The sequence below is a fragment of the Melopsittacus undulatus genome, chromosome 7 (assembly GCF_012275295.1).
Source record: "Melopsittacus undulatus isolate bMelUnd1 chromosome 7, bMelUnd1.mat.Z, whole genome shotgun sequence".
Taxonomy (NCBI): Eukaryota; Metazoa; Chordata; class Aves; order Psittaciformes; family Psittaculidae; genus Melopsittacus; species Melopsittacus undulatus.
In genome coordinates, this window is record NC_047533.1 from 65,941,927 (window position 1) to 65,963,995 (window position 22,069).

The 22,069-nt window shown below is 52.9% G+C and overlaps 1 protein-coding gene across 1 annotated transcript; it reads right to left on the reverse strand.

The window, feature by feature from the left end:
- Positions 1-2,952: 2,952 nt before the first annotated feature.
- LOC115945740 (maestro heat-like repeat-containing protein family member 1) lies at positions 2,953-7,580 on the reverse strand. Its single transcript, XM_034064465.1, has 10 exons — positions 7,370-7,580; positions 6,799-6,948; positions 6,440-6,594; positions 5,917-6,064; positions 5,377-5,508; positions 4,906-5,076; positions 4,480-4,635; positions 4,135-4,236; positions 3,745-3,847; positions 2,953-3,086 (listed from the first exon to the last, which is right to left on the reverse strand). Exons 1-10 carry the CDS (start codon positions 7,517-7,519, stop codon positions 2,953-2,955), a joined length of 1,401 nt encoding a protein of 466 aa, XP_033920356.1. The 5' UTR covers positions 7,520-7,580.
- Between the last annotated feature and the right edge of the window lie 14,489 nt (positions 7,581-22,069).

The following is a 22,069-nucleotide window of genomic DNA, read 5'->3' on the forward strand; positions in this document are numbered from 1 at the left end:
ATGATAGATTACTTCTAGAGAGCTTTAGCAGCAATGTTATATGCTTAGTATAGTTGTGCAGTTTAACAGTATCTTCCCATGAAGCATTCTTTGAAGGAACAATACCTAAACACAGAAATAAATCATAACTTTTCAAGTCAATAAAATGTGAACACTTGTGAGAGCTGTTCCTGGAGACAACAGTTAGCATGATAGAAATTATTTTTCCTGGCTTATTCCAACCTACCTGGGGGTGGCTGTCTGGTCCTGACTCCATGGAAGGGCACCTTACCCTCCCGGTATTCCTCTCCATAAATTTAGGAAATTAACCTGTGACCCATGAGGGGTTTTAATCACATCAGAAAACTCTCAGACAAGCCCTTAGTAAAATAAGTAATTTAGGTATTTAGAAAAATAGCATTTAGTGAGGTTTTATTTGCTGAGTAATTTAGCAAGCTTACTCAGGCACAATTTTTTGGTGTCTCTTAGAGATGCAGTATCTCTTAACATGCTACTCAGCCCAGCCAGCTCTGGCTGCTCAGTTGAATCACTCAATATTTATGTTTGTTTAATCTACTGGGCAAATAACCTAGAATATATATTACTAGGACTCAAATTTATTTTATAACACAACATGGAATCCAGCAAAATTCTTATGTTCAATCTGTTCAACCAAGAGGACTATTCCCTAAATTATTTTCGATGTGTTTTCTTGGTATGGGAGTGGGGTTTTTTATTTGTTTGTTTTCATTGCATTTTGAGATCAATGCAGAGTATGTCAAATACCAAAAATAAAATCAGAAAGTTTTGTGTCCCATCTGAATTGAGTTGGCTTGAGGACAAACAAGCTATGTCTGAATACATAAGTGTTTAAAGAAGTTTTCATAAAATGAATATCAATACTATGATGACCTAGTATGCATAGTTCCTTAACTTTACAAAAAAAAAGATATATATTTTTTCCAGATGCAATTACATAAAAGACACTCAATTAAGGAATACAGTGGTTATTTAAGCATATGAACGCATGGAGAATTGTGCTACTCTGATTTAAGACAAACTAAAAAAATCAGACCACTGACAAAAGCTGTCTTGTTAGATCTCTAATCAGCCATAGCAAAGTAGATCAGAAAATACAAGAGGTTCTTTGGTCATCATGATCCTAGCTCCAGAAGATAAGCATATTTCTTACTTACCCTTTCAGAAGGGCTTACATAGATAACGCAGCAACTTCAGGTGACAGGTGGAAAAATAATAGCCAGCTGGAGACAGAACAAGAATATTTGTAATGTCATTCAGTTTACAGACAATGAATAAAATTCACATTATTCTAGGGAGCTTTTAAGAATTATTCCAGTTTTTACAGGTGAGAACTTATACAAGAATAGGCAAGTTCAAAGAAAAACTGGAAACCAAAAGTAAGTACCAACGTATGGACAGGCAGCCTTCTGCTCCAAACCATACTCAAAACAGGGTGAGAAGTGCTTTCAACAACGAGTTGTTTCAGCCAGGAGACTAACTAGTTCTGCCATATCAACACAAACCTCTGTTGTACGAAGATGCAACAAAACTTACAGAAAGGCAGGTCAGGCCAATAAGAAGCATTGGTAATGGAAACTGTGGCAAATGTTCTCTCATAGCTTTCTGAGAAACCATAATTTTAATTTCATGTTTTGTTTTGTTTTCTAGAATTATGCATATTAATAAAGTAATTTGATATTGTGGGACTCACCTTTTCCAGCAAAAGCTTGCCAAGCACAGTATATCCCAGCAGTTGAACTCTAGGGCACACCTCCTTTTAAATAGACTTTTCTTCAATAGGGCAGATTCTACTACAACTTAAAGAAAATAACATCTTGTTACCTGCAAGAGTTTAATGCTGGAAGGCTGTCTCTTAGCTGGTTTCCCGAAAGAATGAATAATTTTTCTGCTAGATAGTGAAAATGCTTAGTAATTTTAGACAATGACCATACTTTTCATATAACTCTTCATACACCTGGGTTTTAGTTCCCTCTTTTTCTCTAATCTCTAATGAGATGTAGTTTATAAAACAGTACCCAGTTCCCTTGTTCTTCTTGTTCTATGGTATGTTCTACCCAGTTCCCTTCTTGTTACCCAGTGTAACAAGACACCACTTCAAACTACCGAACTCCCCCTCTCTCCACCAGCAGGGGCGCGCTCTGAACACCAGCTCGGTGTCGCTGGCGCCAACCTCAGCACCAGGCTCGGGGCTTCCTGTCCCCCCCAGTCCCGTGCAAAAATACAACTGACCTCCCCTTTATAACTCACAAAGTACAACAACCACACGCAAAAAAATATGGTTCCACACAGTGACAGTTACAGAGAGTGTCCTAGAGTGTAGCAAGCAATATTTCCCTTTAAACCTTTTGATGAACAAACCCCACACGTTACACAGCGGAGGTTCTCTCAAGGAAGGGAAACCCAGGGGAGGGCACAGAGGCCTGCTGGGAACCGGGTGGGGCCACTGCAAGCTCCTGCAAAAGGCAGCGCTGGGAACACAGAGAACAGAACATAGAAGGGTGTGCAGGGAGGGCAGGCACCTCCTTGAAGGAGAGACATTCCAAGGCCATCTGCACAAGTCAGGGCCACCTAACTCTCAAGGAAGAAAGGTGGGCACTTATGAGAGAGCAAAGGCTGCAGCTCCAGCAGGGATACCTGCACCATCTATGTTGGTGCTGGCCAGTGCCTTCGCTCAGATGGTGGCTGAAGGGGGTGCCTGCATTGGGGGAGGGTGTGAGGCACTGGAACAGAATGCCCAGAGAAACTGTGGATGTGAGGCCCTGACTTTTGTGCACTCTTGGCAGCAGTGGCCGGGGCACCATCGCTGCCCGGTGGTTCCTGACTGGCCTTTCCCCACTGTGTGTGAAGGACACCATGGCCTTGGAATTGTGGTTAGACCTTTAATCAAAAAGACACGTTTTCTTAAGCAGGGCTTAGCTGCCGCCTGGCTTTTCAGAGCCAGCAGCACAGCACCCGCTGGATCCATCCTTGTCTTTGCTGCCTCCTTAAACAGTTGACGATGTGTAATGTCTGCCATGCCAGGGACGAGACCTGGGGTTCCTTTTCTCTTCCCAAAGGATGGAGGGCTGCAACAGAAGGAAAGAGAGCGGAGCTGAAACCCACCAATCTGCAGAGACCAGCAGGCATCCCTTCCAGACCATGCCAGCCCCAGCCATCGCTTTCCCTGGTCAGGAAGTGCAGGCAGGGCAAACGCATCACCTGGAAGCTGCTGCTCAGGAATGCACCAAATGCCCCGAGATGTTCCCTGGAGCAGGACAGGGCATAGCAGCACACTGCCCAGGCTCTGTCCCCTGACCCACCAGCCCCAGCACACACAGCTCTGTCCCTGCCTACCTTCACAGACCTCCAGGAGTGTGTCTGGGCTGTTGTCCTTCAGGCACCGAGCAGCCAGCCCTGTGCAGAGAGCTCTGTCAGACATGCTGCTGCCCAGCACGCTCCTGGCAGCATGGCCTCACCTCTGTCGGTTTGGCTGCACCTTCCTTCCCTCAGCAGGGTGACCCCAGGGAAGGACAGGACCCAGGGGGAGGTGGCACTGAGCAAGGTGCCACTGAGCCCCGCTGCGAGGGCAGGGGTTGGAGGGGGAAGCACGGAGCCTCTGGCTGCACAGGCCCTGCACGGGGCAGCCGATGCTCTGACAGCCACAGGGCTGCTCCTCGCTGCCACTGCAGCAGATGGGACTGGGGCCAGGCTGCCAAAAGAGGGACCCCAGGGGCTGCGGCTTACCGATGAACCTCAGGGCGGCCAGTCTCACGCTGACCTGAGAGTGCTGCAGGTAAAGCAGGCTCTGACGCGTATACTCCTCAGCCCTGCTGGGCTCCTGCTCCAGCTGGAAAGAGCACAAAAGGCACAGGGGCTGACACAGACCTTCCCCAGCCGCCTGGGTCAGTCCCTCCTACCAGCACCCCACACCTCCCCTTGTTTCTCTGGCCATGTTCGTCTCCCAGCCAGGAGCCCTGTGGGGCTGAGGTTGAGAGACAGCCACAGGCAGAGCAGGGTCTGGAGCTCCTGAGAGCTCCCTGTGCCACTGCCAGGGCCCAGATGGACCTCCTGCAACATCCCGAGGGTGAGGAGGTGGGAGGAGAACCTCGTGTCCAGCCTGGGACTTGTCCTCACCAAGCACTCCATAGTTCTCCATCTCTCCGATGTCTGCAGGTGGTGACTGAGCCAATTCCATTTGAGGACCTTTGCAGCTGCAGAGAGGGCTTCCTTAGAGGCCTGCAGAGGGGGAGAAGGATTGGGGATTGTGTACAGGGCTTGGGACCCAATGGCCTGGCCCCCAGAACTTGCAGGGCAGCTGGGAAGCCCCTGCGGACTCTGCCCTTCAGGCCTCGATGGCCACGGACTGCTACTGAGCCCTGCTGGACCACGTAGGGCAGGTGTGGGAAATGCCCGTGTCAGCTGCTCCTGCAGGCTCAGCACGCCCTGCCCCGCACCACTGGTTAGGTTTGGAGTCTGTACCTGGGCCACGCTCTCAATCTCGTCACTCATGTGCAACATGAGTGGGACCAGGCTCGTCTGCACCTTCTTCTGCATCTTCCGCTTGTCCTTCCAGTCCACCAACTGTATTATATCTTTGAAGAGGCAGATGGAGAGCTCTTGTATGTGGCTGCACTCCTGGTAGGGAGGAGGACAGGAGGACTTCAGTAACAGCTGCTCTCTGAGCCTGAGCGTGGCTGAGTGGAGGAGCCTCAGGTCTCCCAGAGCCATCAGCCTGTCAGGGAGAAGCTGGGCTGGGGCTGCAGAGACCAGAAGCCATCCCCACAAGAGCACAGGGGCATGAGGAGGGGCATAGTTGTGGGTAAGCGCTGCCGCCAGACTGTGCTGCCAGCAGTTGTTCTTGCAAAGGGCCCATCAGTGGAACTCAGGTCTCCACCACAGTCTTACATCATCAAAGAGTGGAACGAGCATCTCGGCCAGGTCCAGGACGATGGAGCTGGCCTTCTTCTTCAAATGATCTGTCACGTTTCTGAATACGACCAGGGCCCTCATCTTGTCTCTGTAGGTACTCTGCAGGGTCTTCATCAAGTCCGGCAGCATGATCAGTATTTTCTCTGCCTGTAAGAAGCACAGAATTTCTTTCTTGTGGTGAAAAACCACCCAGGCCAGAATGCTCTGGCCATTAAGCACCAGCCTCCCATTGGGCTGCATGGGCAGTGGCACAGGAATTCTTTCAGCAGCCTCCTGGCAGGCCTTGCCCGTGGGTGCACTGAGGGGACTGGGGCACGTGAGGGGACTTTGAGGGCACTTGGAGCCGTCACCCCAGCTCCCGACTCCCAGCCCAGGTCAAGCCACTGTGTTCGCCACTGCCCAGCCCCAGGTGGCCAGCACAGCTTCACTTGCCTATGCCCTGCTCACCATGTCAGGTGACTGTGATAGTGTGATGAGGCCTTGGAGCAGCAGTGAGAGCAGCCTTGGAGGCACCAGCGGCTCCCGGAGCCTGTACACCCCAGCAAACATTCTTGGTGTCACATGGCTGGAGGCCAGCAGCTGAAACAAAGACAGCAGTGAGAGAGAGCATGCAGGGCTCTCTGCATAGGACAGCACCTGGGTCCCACTGGCAGCTCAGGGCAAGGGCACTGGGGACAGAGAGCCCGTCCTGGGGGACACTCAGTGCTTGTGGGACACACCACACGCTTCTCTGTGCCGGCTCTGCCCGTGCAAGCAGAGCACTACCTGGGCATACAGGGGCTTTGTGAACCCGCACACAGACAGCGTGGCCCTGCGTGGCTGCACAGGGGAACCTGGTGCTGGGCTGGACGTAAAGGGCTGTGTCCTCCTCTGTATCACAGAGGAGGTGATCGTTTGGGGCAGGTGGCAGGGGACAGGGCCGTGCCTCTTTTCCTGGAGAGGCAGGCACAGCCCTGAGCATGAGCAAAGACTGGGCTGGTTACTCACAGCCAAGAGCTGGATGCAGGCCTCCACTTTCTGGGAGCTGAATCTCCATCGCACACTCACGTGCTGGAACCTCGTGTTCAGCTGCCTCAGGACGTTCTCCAAGATGAGGGGATCGGAGAACAGCACTTCCCACATGGTCACAGCAATACTGCAGACGCAGAGCGCTCTTGTCAGCAGGGCCACCTCGGCCACCACACGGTGCCTGGGCCAGTCCTGCAGCAGCTAGGCTGTCCTGCAGCCCTGGCCCTTCCTGACCCCTTGCTTGGGAGTGCCTGCGTCCCAGCCTGGGCAGACAGGAGGGGGCTGAGATAGTGTTCCCCATGGGGTAGGGAGGAACCTCATGCAGGGACTCGGATCTGGCTTGGCCAGCTTTGGCTGTTGCAGGCCTGGCCGACCCAGGAGGGCTGGAGAGAGTGGTGGGGTGCAGGGCCCTGCTCCTCAGGGGTGCCCTGTAATTTTCTGTGGGCCTCCAGGCCCCTCTCCCCACATGGAACAAACCCACAAGGGCTGTGGGGGTCAGTACCTGTCACATGATGGAGCGAGATCCACAAGTCTCAGGGTCACATCCGCTGGCCACAGCTCTGCCATCTTTAGAAGCAACATGCCCAGGCTGTGCCAGGCTGCTGGTGTGTAGATGTGCTCCAGGTTGTAATAGATGCAGCTAACGACAGCTGACACCTGGAGGGCACACAAGTGAGGGTGGTGGGCCACCAGGCTGCAGCCATTTCCTCAGCTGCCACTGAAATGGCCGCCCTTCCCATCCTACTCTGCTGCCATGAAATGGCTTCAAGGTGAATGAGGCACCCGGGCGAGGGAAAGCCCCATGTAGGGAGGAACAGTTCCTGAAAGGGCTCAAGGGCAGGGCAGCCACAGGCTGCTTACCTCTGTCAGCCAGGAGGCACGTTCCATCGTGATCAAATCCACAATGCTGATCAGTTCCTCCCTATCACATATGTGTGAGTCTCTCATGGCTTCAATGGTCTTGAGAACAATGACCATCTTCGCAGCAGGCTGGAGGTATTCCTCAAATGCCTGCGGGAGGAAGGAAGGCAAGGAAGACGTCTCACACCGAGTGCCCTGATAGTGCTGCTCAGCTGAGCAGCTCGAACAAGCTCTGGCGAGCGTACCCACAGGAAAGCTGGCAGCAGGGGCTGCAGTCACTGTGGGGTGGAGGATGAGAAGAGAAGGGCCCAGGGTGAGGGAGGAGGGTTGGGGCTGTGGGCACGGTGTGCTGGCCCTACAGAGAAGCAGGCCTTCCCGGTGGCCAGGAGACCTGGAGCTGCTGCTGGGACCACCGGCGTGCAGCTCTCTGGAGTCCCTGCTCCAGAGCAGCAGCAACCCTCTCAGCAGGGACAGTGAGACCATGCCAAACCCGCTGCTTCTGGACTTCCTTGCTCACACCAGTCTCCTGCTGATGCCCTGGACAAGGCCCAGCAGGGGAGAAGCTCATTACCTTTACAATGCTCCTGGCACTGCACGCGGAAAGCCAGGAGGGTTTCCCAGCTTCCGTTTCGCCTCCACACTGGGGATGCTGTAGACCATCCTTTGGTGATGTCATGCCTAAACAAGAGGGGATCACAGAAGAGTCATTAGGACACAGCATTGATTAGCATCAATGACAGCTTTGGCTATGGGGACCATAGAACAGCTGGGTTCTGAGAGGTCCTGAGAAGAGTGGGAAGGAGAGCAGCACAGTGCTGGACTTGTGGTGAGCATTCAGCTTCTGCATCAAAATGATAGTTGGGATGCTGTGGGAAAGCAGCTGTGAGGAGCAAAGGAAGTGAGGGAAGAGGGCAGGCTTTCCTGGACAGCCTCCAGCAAGTACAAAAAGAATCCACTGCAATGCTCGGGGAAACAAGCAGGACTGCGAGGAGATGCCTGTGTGTGGAGGTACACAGCCCAGAACAGCTTATCTTACGTTTTTGCCGCTGGAGGAATCTGAAGAGGTAATGAAGAGCATCCAAAGCCTCATGCCGGATCTCCCAGATCTTGCTAGTCCAGCAAACAATGAGATGTCCCAGCAGCTTTCCCAGGAGGGGACCACAGATAATGTTGTCATGGGAAGAGCTTTTGTCATCTGCAAGCAGGCTCTGGACCTGGGAAGGGAGGCAGGACAGGTAGAAGAGCTGAGAGGCAGCAGCTGTGACAAAAGCCCTGAACCCAAGTCTGGCCCGGGGAAGGATCCTGGCAGGTCAGAGCTGTGCGGGGCCCTCCCAAAGCAGTGAGCTGGGGCAGCAGGGCAGGGAGAGCTGCCAGGCCTGGCCTCCTGCCATGCTCCTTGGGCAGTGCTGTCCTGCACAGGACTGGGGACTGAGATGGCTCCTGGCAGAAAGGGGGCTGGGGAGGGAAGACCATGGGAAAAAGAAAGAAGCCGAGACCTTCACCCAGCACAGAGCTGTTCTGAATGCTTCAGGCATCTTGAGCTGCAGGCTGCTGCCCACGGGGGGCAGGGAATGGGAGACAGCCTGGCTGAAGGCTGCCTGCCTCCTTACCTGCACTAAGGAAGAGCTGCCCATCAAATCGGCCAGCTTCCCAATCATCACCACTGCCCTTTCGCATGCAGCTGTGTTCTTAGTGTCGATAAAAGGCAGCAGCATCTGGAAGGAGAGAAAGTGCTGCTGTGCCCTGGGAACTGGTGCCTGTGCCCGCAGCAGCAGCAGCAGCACTGCTCAAGTCCCAGCTGGACCCATGCAGACTTTGTGGCCCTCAAGAGAGGCAGATGCCACCCCAGGGTAGAGTCTGCTTCTTTCTGTGCCCTCCCCAAAAACACAGGTCTGTGCCCCTGTGAACCCCGCTCTCTGCCAGTGCCGTACATGCAAGATAATCTTCAGGTCCTCGCAGCCAGGGGAGGTGAGCACCAAGCTCTTCAGCAGGATGTCCATGGCATCCAGGGTCTGCAAGAAGAGAGGTCGTGTCAGTCTTTCTGCAGTCCCTCTCTCCCTGGGGACAGATCTAACTCCCCACACCAGGGGAGGACACTCTGGTGTCCAAGAGAGGCCTTGGGGCAGACAAGCTGCTGTGGGCAGAGGAGCCAGTCCAGAGGCACTGGACATGGTGAGGCCCAGGGGAAGGAGATGAAGGGACAAGGGTGGGAAAGCGAAGCTGATGCCCTGCTGTGCCTTGGATCCCTGGCTGTGTCTCAGCACGTGGCAGCCAGGGAGCAGCTCTGAGTGCTCCTGACAGCAAAAAAGCACTTACATGTAAGTAGAGCAAATAGTCTAGGCCTTGCATGTCTGTTTTAGGAGGAAGCGAGAAGACACTCCTGAAACAGGCCTCTAAAAGGCTTTTCTTCTGGCTTTCCAGGACCATCTCCGCATCGCTGAAAAGAGAGAGAGAGGGACCTGTGAGACACGGGCGCAGGGAGAGCTCCCTCCGTGCCTTGGGCAGGTGGACACAGACCTCTGGAGCAGAGACCCCCAAGAGGGATGGAGCCCTGGTGTGAGGGCAGCACTGCTGGGAGGCACCTCCTCCCTCCTGGACATGGCCCAGGCCAAAGGACAGCCCTGGCAGGGGAAGCCTCCTGCCTCCCACTTTCAGAAGCAGCTGAGACGTGGAGGGGACCTGCAAGATCCCTCTGCTCTCCCCTCCATCTCTCCACAAGCCTCGAGCAAGGCAAAGAGCAACCCCCTGAGGACACCACTGGACTCTGCTTGGATGGGAGATGCCCATGGGCAGGCCCAGGGCCACAGACTGTGCAGAGGCATCAGCCAAACCAGGGGCTGGGCACATACCTCATATCAGCGAGGGCAAGCATGGCTTGCTGCCGCACGGCCGTGTGCAAGTAGTCCATGGGCTCCTCTTCCACCAGCGCCTGCAGAACACAACCGGGATGGGACCTGGTGGCCGCCAGCATCCAGTGCCAGCACCAGGCGGCAGGGCTGGCAGAGACGCTCTGCCCCCAGCCCAGCACTGGCTCCCAGCATGGCCCTGCTGCAGGGCTGCTCAATGACACCCTCAGGCCGCTCAGTGTCTGTCCATGCACGCTGGTCCCTGCCCTCCCCCTGCATGGGCCCTGTGTATCTTCACAGTGTGCCGGCACCTGCCAACTTGTCCCCATCCTCAGAGCAGCCGGGTGTCCCCTCACCTCGATGTTCTTTGCCACCTGAAACTGGTCGTAGAACTCCCTCAGTTCCTCTGAGAAGCCCTTATCTCTGGAATCCTTGCTCACGGTGGAGACGGTCTGCAGGAACTGCATCTTCTCAGCCTCCTCCTGGGCAGCCAGGGAGCAGAGATAGAAACGGGCAGTGTGAGGAGCCAGCAGGACTGGAGCACTGGGGCTACAGTGCTGTGCAGGAATCCGGGGGAGCATCCCTGCCCAGCCAGCAGCCCCCAGCAGCCCTGGCAGGAGAGCTGGTGGCCCCATCAGGACACACAGGCACTGCTATCCTGGAAATGGCTGCAATTACCTTCACTGAGCTGTTCAGAAAAGTCTGGATGATCTGTATGGATGCAGCGTGTGCCTCCAACATCCTCAACAGACAAAGGTATAGTGTGGGGAATGAAGAATGTTCCAAGAAGTGTCTCAGCACTGCGGAGCTGCTGGGGCAGCAGGGAACAACGTGGGCTGCGCTCGGGGGTCTGCACCAGCCTTGCGCTCCCGCTCTGTCCCGTCACTGTCCTGCCGGACACTGGCATAAGGGGTGTGAGGCCTGGGGGGTTACCAAGGGCACACAGGGCACGTCACAAAGGGCACCACGATGGACCAGGAAGAGAATGTCACTAAGGGCACCACGATGGAACACGAAGAGCATGTCACAAAGGGCACCATGGTAACCCACCACTCATTCCATGAGGGACATTCCATGAGGGTATTCCTGTGAGGGGCACAAGGCCTGTTCTCACCTGGTCACTTGAGTCCCCTTGGGGTGCCCTGAGCCCCATGTTTCGCCCATGTCATATGGAGTCTTGTTATGGCAGGATAACTGGCATGTGTCATGATGTTCACAGCCAGACTAGTCAAGAGGTCTCAAAAAGACCACGTGTAGAGCTGCAGGCGCACGATTCAGTTTAGTGTGTCTTAAAGTGAAAGAGAAAAATTTCTAAAGCAAATATTTTCCCTTGCCTTTTCTGTTTTTCAGTTACAAAAAAGCAATGATTAGGCTGCATTTTTTTTTTGCCAATGACACCAAGCTGTGTGGTTTGGTTGATATGCTGGAGGGAAGGAATGCCATCCAGAGGGACCTTGACACACTTATGAGGTGGGCTGATGCCAACATTATGAAGCTTAACCATGCCAAGTGCAAGGTCCTACACCTGGGTCAGAGCAATCCCAGGAACAGCTACAGGTTGGGCAGAGAAGAGATTCAGAGCAGCCCTGTGGAGAAGGACTTGGGGGTGTTGATTGATGAGAAAATGCACATGAGCTGGCTTCAGTGTGTGCTTACAGCGCAGAAAGCAACCATATCCTGGGCTGCATCAAAAGAAGCGTGACCAGCAGGTCAAAGGAGGTGATCCTGCCCCTCTGCTCTTGTGAGACCTCACTTGGAGTATTGTGTGCAGTTCTGGTGTCCTCAACATAAAAAGGACATGGAACTGTTGGAACAAGTCCAGAGGAGGACCACAAGGGGATGATCAGGGGACTGGAGCACTTCCCGTTTGAAGATAGACTGAGAAAGTTGGGGTTGTTCAGCCTGGAGAAGGATACATGGAGACCTCATAGCAGCCTTCCAGTATCTGAAGGGGCCTATAAGGATGCTGGTGAGGGACTCTTCATTAGGGACTGTAGTGACAGGACAAGGGGTAACGGGTTCAAACTTAAACAGGGGAAGTTTAGATTGGATATAAGGAGGAAGTTCTTTAATGTAAGGGTGGTGAGGCACTGGAATGGGTTGCCCAGGGAAGTTGTGAATGCTCCATCCCTGGAAATGTTCAAGGCCAGGCTGGACAGAGCCTTGGGTGACATGGTTTAGTGTGAGGTGTCCCTGCCTATGGTGGGGGGGTTGGAACTAGATGATCTCAAGGTCCTTTCCAACCCTAACTATTCTATGATTCTATGATTCTCCTTTTCATATAACTCTTCATACACCTGGGTTTTAGTTCCCTCCTTTTCTCTAATCTCTAATGAGATGCAGTTTATAAAACAGTACCCAGTTCCCTAATTCAGAAAAATGCTATCTGTAAAGACCCATCTGCCATCTACAACAGTAAAGGCTAAGGCTGAGAGACAGTGAGGAGGATGTCTCCTGGATCTAATTCAAGAAGGGCATTAACAAAGAAAATGGTACCTGGTTTTCTGAGCACAAAATCCATCTCCAGAACATTACAAATGAAAAATGCATGTCTTCATCCTGCTTCAACATCTCAGTTTGTTCTCAAAGTGACTTCTTAATGTGAAACAGGATTAAGAGGAAAAGAGCAGCTAGTTATCCAAGAGAAGTGCTTAGGACCATGTTGGTCAGTTAGAGAACAGAGCACAACTCTTCACATTGGATGTTTAAAAAGCATCATCAAGCAGAAACATGAGTTATAGCCTTAGCAGATGTCAATAGAAGATGTTGACAGAAGATATTGGAAGCTAGGGGAACGTTAGCAAAAAGGGAGCATCCCCTCAGTACTTCCTGTACTATTCTGTGTTACCGTAATTTTGTCTTCTCTTTGTGCACTTGTCTAGGTGATGAGTAACAGAGATGCATGTTTAAATTTAAACATAGTCTTTCAGTTTGGTTTAGGATTCCACGACTTTCAAGAAAGGTCTGTAAGAATCAGGAACTTGTTGGAACAGGGCTGCAAAAGACAGTAAAATGAATGATACAGTCATCAAAAAAGAAAAAAAAAAGAAAAAGAAGGAAAAAAGAAAAAAGGAAAAAAAAGGGAAAAAAAAACAGAAAAAAATGCATAAATGGGGGACCTAAGCAAAATAGCAGTACATTTCTTTTAGTCCAGAAACTGGCAATGAGCTCTGTGTAAGCACTTCATTCAGTTCCTGCAAAACATAACAGGATGGAAATAAGAGACAGAAAATATTTGCTAGGTTATGCAGGCCATTTTCCAGTGCTTGCAGAGAAGGAAACAAGTGGAAAGTACATCCCGTATCACTCTCTCATGTCCCTTCTGGCTATATTTGGAAATGACATGGATAAACTCTGGAGGGAGCCCCACCCAGTCCCTTTTAGCCAGGAGCAGTTTAGCAGTAAGTAAGCTAATGGGACAGCAGAGGAAAATTCTGGGTGATGCTCACAGAGATGGGAAACCCCTTTGCTTTCTTGAGTTTATGGGCATAGGAAGTGACCAAATGCTGCAATGCTAATTTGCTTTGCTGTAAGGGCTACTCTCTCTTTGTGCTCATACACCAAAACTTTCCCTTCAGCCACCCTCCTTGGGGCTGTACAGCTCCCATGCTGGAGGTATGCCTCCGGGTCCTGATACTGTTTCTGACAGCAGTGGGTGACTTGCCGAAGAGGATACATGACAGGAATTCGGAAATTTTTCAAATTAATAAAAAAAAAAATCATGGCACATGAGCTCCTTTGACCTTATAGTCAGAAAATTATACAAGCAATATCAGTGTTTCATTGCAAAAGGGGAGAAGTCCCTTTCACTCGCCTTAAGCAGCTGACAGTTAAAAGTAACAGAATTTGAAACTGAGATCTGCCTCTCTCCCTGAGTTTGCTATTCAGCTCTGTGCTCTTATTTTCATTCTGGTTTTGAAGTTAAATTGCTGTAACCACTACCACCAAAGCCAGGCCACGTGGGCAGCAATTCAAGACTGAGTAATTCTTGGGAGCTTTTTCTCAATCACTCAGCTACAGGCGTAACTACGGCTGCCAGAAGAGAATGTTTTTTCTTTTCTCTTTCTTTTTTTCCCTACCCCGTGGGTTTGATTTATTTATTGTTTTTAATTGCCTATTTTTGAGCATGTTGGCAGATTACTCTGAAGCCACCTGACTAGGGTTTTTTTTATTTAATTTTTTGAAAGAACAGTTATAATTCCTCTCTTTTTGCTGAGGGTGTTTGCTGGTGTACCTTTGAAAAATGCAGTCCTGAGCGGTCAGTTATACAGGTACTGAAAAGACCATGCAGTTCATGTTTACATGCTTTTGTGTTTATCAATCATGGTGTTCCGAACCCCGCAGCGGCCGGGAGTGTCCCCCGGAAGTCACCCGCTGAGCCCCAGCAGGATACAGGAGACCACGCAGCACTTCCCAGCAAGGCAGAGGAGGAAGATCCGGACTCAGAAGAGAAGCTGGTGGTGGGAGAACTGGCAAGCAGGGCAGCTACATCAGCCCCGATCCCAAAAGTTATGCAGAGTCAGGTTTGGGTCTTGTCTAAGGTTAGACGAGTACATAGGAGCACCATAGGCATCTCCCATCCAAGCAGAGTCCAGTGGTGTCCTCAGGGGGTTGCTCTTTGCCTTGCTCGAGGCTTGTGGAGAGATGGAGGGGAGAGCAGAGGGATCTTGCAGGTCCCCTCCACGTCTCAGCTGCTTCTGAAAGTGGGAGGCAGGAGGCTTCCCCTGCCAGGGCTGTCCTTTGGCCTGGGCCATGTCCAGGAGGGAGGAGGTGCCTCCCAGCAGTGCTGCCCTCACACCAGGGCTCCATCCCTCTTGGGGGTCTCTGCTCCAGAGGTCTGTGTCCACCTGCCCAAGGCACGGAGGGAGCTCTCCCTGCGCCCGTGTCTCACAGGTCCCTCTCTCTCTCTTTTCAGGGAAGTGGAGATGATACTAGAAAGCCAGAAGAAAAGCCTTTTAGAGGCCTGTTTCAGGAGTGTCTTCTCGCTTCCTCCTAAAACAGACATGCAAGGCCTAGACTATTTGCTCTACTTTAATGTAAGTGCTTTTGTGCTGTCAGGAGCAGTCAGAGCTGCTCCCTGGCTGCCACATGCTGAGACACAGCCAGGGATCCAAGACACAGCAGGGCATCAGCTTCGCTTTCCCACCCTTGTCCCTTCATCTCCTTCCCCTGGGCCAGCACCCGGAGACTGTCCCCAAGGCTGGACAGTCATGAGTGGCAGGGCATGTGGGACAGTATGGCCAGGTATCTGGTCCACTGGGCCCCTCCAGTGCTTTGGAAGCATTGGAAGTGGATGGCAGCTGTATGGAGTCCCCAGCAGCAAGCTGTAGAACTGCTGAAGGGGACGGTGAATGATTTTGAGCCTGGTGGGCCCAGATATTTCAGGCCATCAGTCCAGAGATGGAACATAGAGATTGACTCATGATCGAGGGGAGGACTTAAGAGTGATGGTGTATTGGAAATGTGGGATCTGGGCATGACGTGAATGGTAGGGAATAAGGGGTGGATAATGTCATGGGTTCAGCCGTAGCAGTCATTTTTCTCCTTGTAGCTGGTGCAGTGCTGTGTTTTGACTTCTGGGCTGGGAACAGTTGCTTGATAGCGAGCATGTTTTGAGGGTGTTTTTGTTCAGGGCTTTTTCTGAGCACATGCTCTACCAGGGAGGAGGGGAGGCCAAGAGGAAGGAGAGACAGGACACCTGACCCAGGCTAGCCAATGAGGTATTCCATACCATCGCATGTGATGCCCAGGATGCAACTGGGAGAGAGAGCTGGAGGGGTGGAGCAGTGGGGAAAATGGAGGAAGGAGTACATGGTGCTCGGCCGGGCAGGGTGGAGTGAGTTATGGGTCGGTGGCTGGTGAGATGTTGTATTCTCTTCACTTGTTGTTTGCTGTATCATTATTATTTGTAGTAGTAGCGGCAGTAGTGATTTGTGTTATACCTTACCTATTAAACCGTTCTTATCTCAACCCGTGGGGGCTACATTTTTTGGATTCTCCTTCCTAACTCTCTGGGACTTGGGGAAGCAAAGGGGGGGAGTGAGTGAGTGAACTGTGCGGATTTTGTTTAAACCACGACACTGCCAAATCATGAAAGTTTAAATATCTGTTATTTTTTTCTCCCAAAAGATTGCCAACTGGTTTCTTACAGAGAAATAATGTAAGAAACCAGAGAAATAATGTCAAAAAAATTAAAAGAAGATGGTGATCTTGTGGCAATGTATGGATATGAATCAGACTTTTAAGACTGGTGTTGCACTGCTAGAAAGCTTGATACTATCATATACAATTGATAATATTTTAAGTAATTGAAAGATTAGCAGAAACTTGCAAAGTGGGAAAAATATTGATAATAAAAGTTTTTTTTGTGTGCTTGTTTTTCATAGGCAGTGACACAACACATCAGTTTCTCTTACTGATAAAGTATTTGGTAGAGAATAGAAAGTGAAAGAGAATAATTAAGTGGCCTGCATATACATTTCTGTCAGTTAGTGTTTGTTTATGTTCAGGAACATGAAAATATGAAATAAAATTGTGACATGCAGAAGGATTTTTTCCAGTGGAAAAAAAAAACCCATATTCACAATTTCCAATCTGCTTTGCACTATAAGAGCCCTTGGAATTTTGTAATATTTTCTTTTACAAGTAGCAAATAAGAGGTTAGGCTTTACAGTTTTGGTATATTTTTTTCTGATAAACCCCCCTATAAATTTACCCAAGCATAAGCCTTATGCTTTCATGCAAGTTTAATCTCTGTTCAAAATGCAGTCTAAACATAACCAAACATCATCTGCAAACACTCCACTGATCCTTCCATATTCACTGACATGCAAACAAATCCTGGGAAATGATGCTAAAAGAACGTGAAATATAATTAATCTGTCTTCACAAAGTCCATTTTGAATTACTTTGTTGATCTTTCATCTAATTTTAGGCAGGGATTGAAAAGCTGGTCTTACAACATATCTAGGTTTTCACAGTCTTGAGATCCTGAGCAGGTCCCCACTGAAAAAAGCAGCCACAAAGTTCTGAGAAGCCAGGGTGAGAGCATCACTATTTCCATCCTGGATCTTCAAAAATCAGTGGTAATGTGAATACTAAACCAAAAACCAAGACCAGCAGGGGCGCGCTCTGAACACCAGCTCGGTGTCGCTGGCGCCAACCTCAGCACCAGGCTCGGGGCTTCCTGTCCCCCCCAGTCCCGTGCAAAAATACAACTGACCTCCCCTTTATAACTCACAAAGTACAACAACCACACGCAAAAAAATATGGTTCCACACAGTGACAGTTACAGAGAGTGTCCTAGAGTGTAGCAAGCAATATTTCCCTTTAAACCTTTTGATGAACAAACCCCACACGTTACACAGCGGAGGTTCTCTCAAGGCAGGGAAACCCAGGGGAGGGCACAGAGGCCTGCTGGGAACCGGGTGGGGCCACTGCAAGCTCCTGCAAAAGGCAGCGCTGGGAACACAGAGAACAGAACATAGAAGGGTGTGCAGGGAGGGCAGGCACCTCCTTGAAGGAGAGACATTCCAAGGCCATCTGCACAAGTCAGGGCCACCTAACTCTCAAGGAAGAAAGGTGGGCACTTATGAGAGAGCAAAGGCTGCAGCTCCAGCAGGGATACCTGCACCATCTATGTCGGTGCTGGCCAGTGCCTTCGCTCAGATGGAGGCTGAAGGGGGTGCCTGCATTGGGGGAGGGTGTGAGGCACTGGAACAGAATGCCCAGAGAAACTGTGGATGTGAGGCCCTGACTTTTGTGCACTCTTGGCAGCAGTGGCCGGGGCACCATCGCTGCCCGGTGGTTCCTGACTGGCCTTTCCCCACTGTGTGTGAAGGACACCATGGCCTTGGAATTGTGGTTAGACCTTTAATCAAAAAGACACGTTTTCTTAAGCAGGGCTTAGCTGCCGCCTGGCTTTTCAGAGCCAGCAGCACAGCACCCGCTGGATCCATCCCTGTCTTTGCTGCCTCCTTAAACAGTTGACGATGTGTAATGTCTGCCATGCCAGGGACGAGACCTGGGGTTCCTTTTCTCTTCCCAAAGGATGGAGGGCTGCAACAGAAGGAAAGAGAGCGGAGCTGAAACCCACCAATCTGCAGAGATCAGCAGGCATCCCTTCCAGACCATGCCAGCCCCAGCCATCGCTTTCCCTGGTCAGGAAGTGCAGGCAGGGCAAACGCATCACCTGGAAGCTGCTGCTCAGGAATGCACCAAATGCCCCGAGATGTTCCCTGGAGCAGGACAGGGCATAGCAGCACACTGCCCAGGCTCTGTCCCCTGTCCCACCAGCCCCAGCACACACAGCTCTGTCCCTGCCTACCTTCACAGACCTCCAGGAGTGTGTCTGGGCTGTTGTCCTTCAGGCACCGAGCAGCCAGCCCTGTGCAGAGAGCTCCGTCAGACATGCTGCTGCCCAGCAAGCTCCTGGCAGCATGGCCTCACCTCTGTCGGTTTGGCTGCACCTTCCTTCCCTCAGCAGGGTGACCCCAGGGAAGGACAGGACCCAGGGGGAGGTGGCACTGAGCAAGGTGCCACTGAGCCCCGCTGCGAGGGCAGGGGTTGGAGGGGGAAGCACGGAGCCTCTGGCTGCACAGGCCCTGCACGGGGCAGCCGATGCTCTGACAGCCACAGGGCTGCTCCTCGCTGCCACTGCAGCAGATGGGACTGGGGCCAGGCTGCCAAAAGAGGGACCCCAGGGGCTGCGGCTTACCGATGAACCTCAGGGCGGCCAGTCTCACGCTGACCTGAGAGTGCTGCAGGTAAAGCAGGCTCTGACGCGTATACTCCTCAGCCCTGCTGGGCTCCTGCTCCAGCTGGAAAGAGCACAAAAGGCACAGGGGCTGACACAGACCTTCCCCAGCCGCCTGGGTCAGTCCCTCCTACCAGCACCCCACACCTCCCCTTGTTTCTCTGGCCATGTTCGTCTCCCAGCCAGGAGCCCTGTGGGGCTGAGGTTGAGAGACAACCGCAGGCAGAGCAGGGTCTGGAGCTCCTGAGAGCTCCCTGTGCCACTGCCAGGGCCCAGATGGACCTCCTGCAACATCCCGAAGGTGAGGAGGTGGGAGGAGAACCTCGTGTCCAGCCTGGGACTTTTCCTCACCAAGCACTCCATAGTTCTCCATCTCTCCGATGTCTGCAGGTGGTGACTGAGCCAATTCCATTTGAGGACCTTTGCAGCTGCAGAGAGGGCTTCCTTAGAGGCCTGCAGAGGGGGAGAAGGATTGGGGATTGTGTACAGGGCTTGGGACCCAATGGCCTGGCCCCCAGAACTTGCAGGGCAGCTGGGAAGCCCCTGCGGACTCTGCCCTTCAGGCCTCGATGGCCACGGACTGCTACTGAGCCCTGCTGGACCACGTAGGGCAGGTGTGGGAAATGCCCGTGTCAGCTGCTCCTGCAGGCTCAGCACGCCCTGCCCCGCACCACTGGTTAGGTTTGGAGTCTGTACCTGGGCCACGCTCTCAATCTCGTCACTCATGTGCAACATGAGTGGGACCAGGCTCGTCTGCACCTTCTTCTGCATCTTCCGCTTGTCCTTCCAGTCCACCAACTGTATTATATCTTTGAAGAGGCAGATGGAGAGCTCTTGTATGTGGCTGCACTCCTGGTAGGGAGGAGGACAGGAGGACTTCAGTAACAGCTGCTCTCTGAGCCTGAGCGTGGCTGAGTGGAGGAGCCTCAGGTCTCCCAGAGCCATCAGCCTGTCAGGGAGAAGCTGGGCTGGGGCTGCAGAGACCAGAAGCCATCCCCACAAGAGCACAGGGGCATGAGGAGGGGCATAGTTGTGGGTAAGCGCTGCCGCCAGACTGTGCTGCCAGCAGTTGTTCTTGCAAAGGGCCCATCAGTGGAACTCAGGTCTCCACCACAGTCTTACATCATCAAAGAGTGGAACGAGCATCTCGGCCAGGTCCAGGACGATGGAGCTGGCCTTCTTCTTCAAATGATCTGTCACGTTTCTGAATACGACCAGGGCCCTCATCTTGTCTCTGTAGGTACTCTGCAGGGTCTTCATCAAGTCCGGCAGCATGATCAGTATTTTCTCTGCCTGTAAGAAGCACAGAATTTCTTTCTTGTGGTGAAAAACCACCCAGGCCAGAATGCTCTGGCCATTAAGCACCAGCCTCCCATTGGGCTGCATGGGCAGTGGCACAGGAATTCTTTCAGCAGCCTCCTGGCAGGCCTTGCCCGTGGGTGCACTGAGGGGACTGGGGCACGTGAGGGGACTTTGAGGGCACTTGGAGCCGTCACCCCAGCTCCCGACTCCCAGCCCAGGTCAAGCCGCTGTGTTCGCCACTGCCCAGCCCCAGGTGGCCAGCACAGCTTCACTTGCCTATGCCCTGCTCACCATGTCAGGTGACTGTGATAGTGTGATGAGGCCTTGGAGCAGCAGTGAGAGCAGCCTTGGAGGCACCAGCGGCTCCCGGAGCCTGTACACCCCAGCAAACATTCTTGGTGTCACATGGCTGGAGGCCAGCAGCTGAAACAAAGACAGCAGTGAGAGAGAGCATGCAGGGCTCTCTGCATAGGACAGCACCTGGGTCCCACTGGCAGCTCAGGGCAAGGGCACTGGGGACAGAGAGCCCGTCCTGGGGGACACTCAGTGCTTGTGGGACACACCACACGCTTCTCTGTGCCGGCTCTGCCCGTGCAAGCAGAGCACTACCTGGGCAGACAGGGGCTTTGTGAACCCGCACACAGACAGCGTGGCCCTGCGTGGCTGCACAGGGGAACCTGGTGCTGGGCTGGACGTAAAGGGCTGTGTCCTCCTCTGTATCACAGAGGAGGTGATCGTTTGGGGCAGGTGGCAGGGGACAGGGCCGTGCCTCTTTTCCTGGAGAGGCAGGCACAGCCCTGAGCATGAGCAAAGACTGGGCTGGTTACTCACAGCCAAGAGCTGGATGCAGGCCTCCACTTTCTGGGAGCTGAATCTCCATCGCACACTCACGTGCTGGAACCTCGTGTTCAGCTGCCTCAGGACGTTCTCCAAGATGAGGGGATCGGAGAACAGCACTTCCCACATGGTCACAGCAATACTGCAGACGCAGAGCGCTCTTGTCAGCAGGGCCACCTCGGCCACCTCAGCCACCACACGGTGCCTTGGGCCAGTCCTGCAGCAGCTAGGCTGTCCTGCAGCCCTGGCCCTTCCTGACCCCTTGCTTGGGAGTGCCTGCGTCCCAGCCTGGGCAGACAGGAGGGGGCTGAGATAGTGTTCCCCATGGGGTAGGGAGGAACCTCATGCAGGGACTCGGATCTGGCTTGGCCAGCTTTGGCTGTTGCAGGCCTGGCCGACCCAGGAGGGCTGGAGAGAGTGGTGGGGTGCAGGGCCCTGCTCCTCAGGGGTGCCCTGTAATTTTCTGTGGGCCTCCAGGCCCCTCTCCCCACATGGAACAAACCCACAAGGGCTGTGGGGGTCAGTACCTGTCACATGCTGGAGCGAGATCCACAAGTCTCAGGGTCACATCCGCTGGCCACAGCTTCTGCCATCTTTAGAAGCAAGCAAGTCCCAGGCTAGTGCCAGGCTTCTGGTGTGTAGATGTGCTCCAGGTTGTATAGATGCAGCTAACGACAGCTGACACCTGGAGGGCACACAAGTGAGGGTGGTGGGCCACCAGGCTGCAGCCATTTCCTCAGCTGCCACTGAAATGGCCGCCCTTCCCATCCTACTCTGCTGCCATGAAATGGCTTCAAGGTGAATGAGGCACCCGGGCGAGGGAAAGCCCCATGTAGGGAGGAACAGTTCCTGAAAGGGCTCAAGGGCAGGGCAGCCACAGGCTGCTTACCTCTGTCAGCCAGGAGGCACGTTCCATCGTGATCAAATCCACAATGCTGATCAGTTCCTCCCTATCACATATGTGTGAGTCTCTCATGGCTTCAATGGTCTTGAGAACAATGACCATCTTCGCAGCAGGCTGGAGGTATTCCTCAAATGCCTGCGGGAGGAAGGAAGGCAAGGAAGACGTCTCACACCGAGTGCCCTGATAGTGCTGCTCAGCTGAGCAGCTCGAACAAGCTCTGGCGAGCGTACCCACAGGAAAGCTGGCAGCAGGGGCTGCAGTCACTGTGGGGTGGAGGATGAGAAGAGAAGGGCCCAGGGTGAGGGAGGAGGGTTGGGGCTGTGGGCACGGTGTGCTGGCCCTACAGAGAAGCAGGCCTTCCCAGTGGCCAGGAGACCTGGAGCTGCTGCTGGGACCACCGGAGTGCAGCTCTCTGGAGTCCCTGCTCCAGAGCAGCAGCAACCCTCTCAGCAGGGACAGTGAGACCATGCCAAACCCGCTGCTTCTGGACTTCTTTGCTCACACCAGTCTCCTGCTGATGCCCTGGACAAGGCCCAGCAGGGGAGAAGCTCATTACCTTTACAATGCTCCTGGCACTGCACGCGGAAAGCCAGGAGGGTTTCCCAGCTTCCGTTTCGCCTCCACACT

What these genes read in the sequence shown, in the direction of transcription:
- LOC115945740 (XM_034064465.1), bottom strand. Translation starts at nt 7,519, where the DNA reads ATGCTGTGTCCTAATGACTCTTCTGTGATCCCCTCTTGTTTAGGCATG. An exon ending in TATCACAGTCACCTGACATG is followed by an intron (nt 5,077 to 5,376) that starts GTGAGCAGGGCA and finishes TGCTTCTTACAG; the next exon opens with GCAGAGAAAATACTGATCAT. An exon ending in GGAGAACTATGGAGTGCTTG is followed by an intron (nt 3,848 to 4,134) that starts GTGAGGACAAGT and finishes TGCTCTTTCCAG; the next exon opens with CTGGAGCAGGAGCCCAGCAG.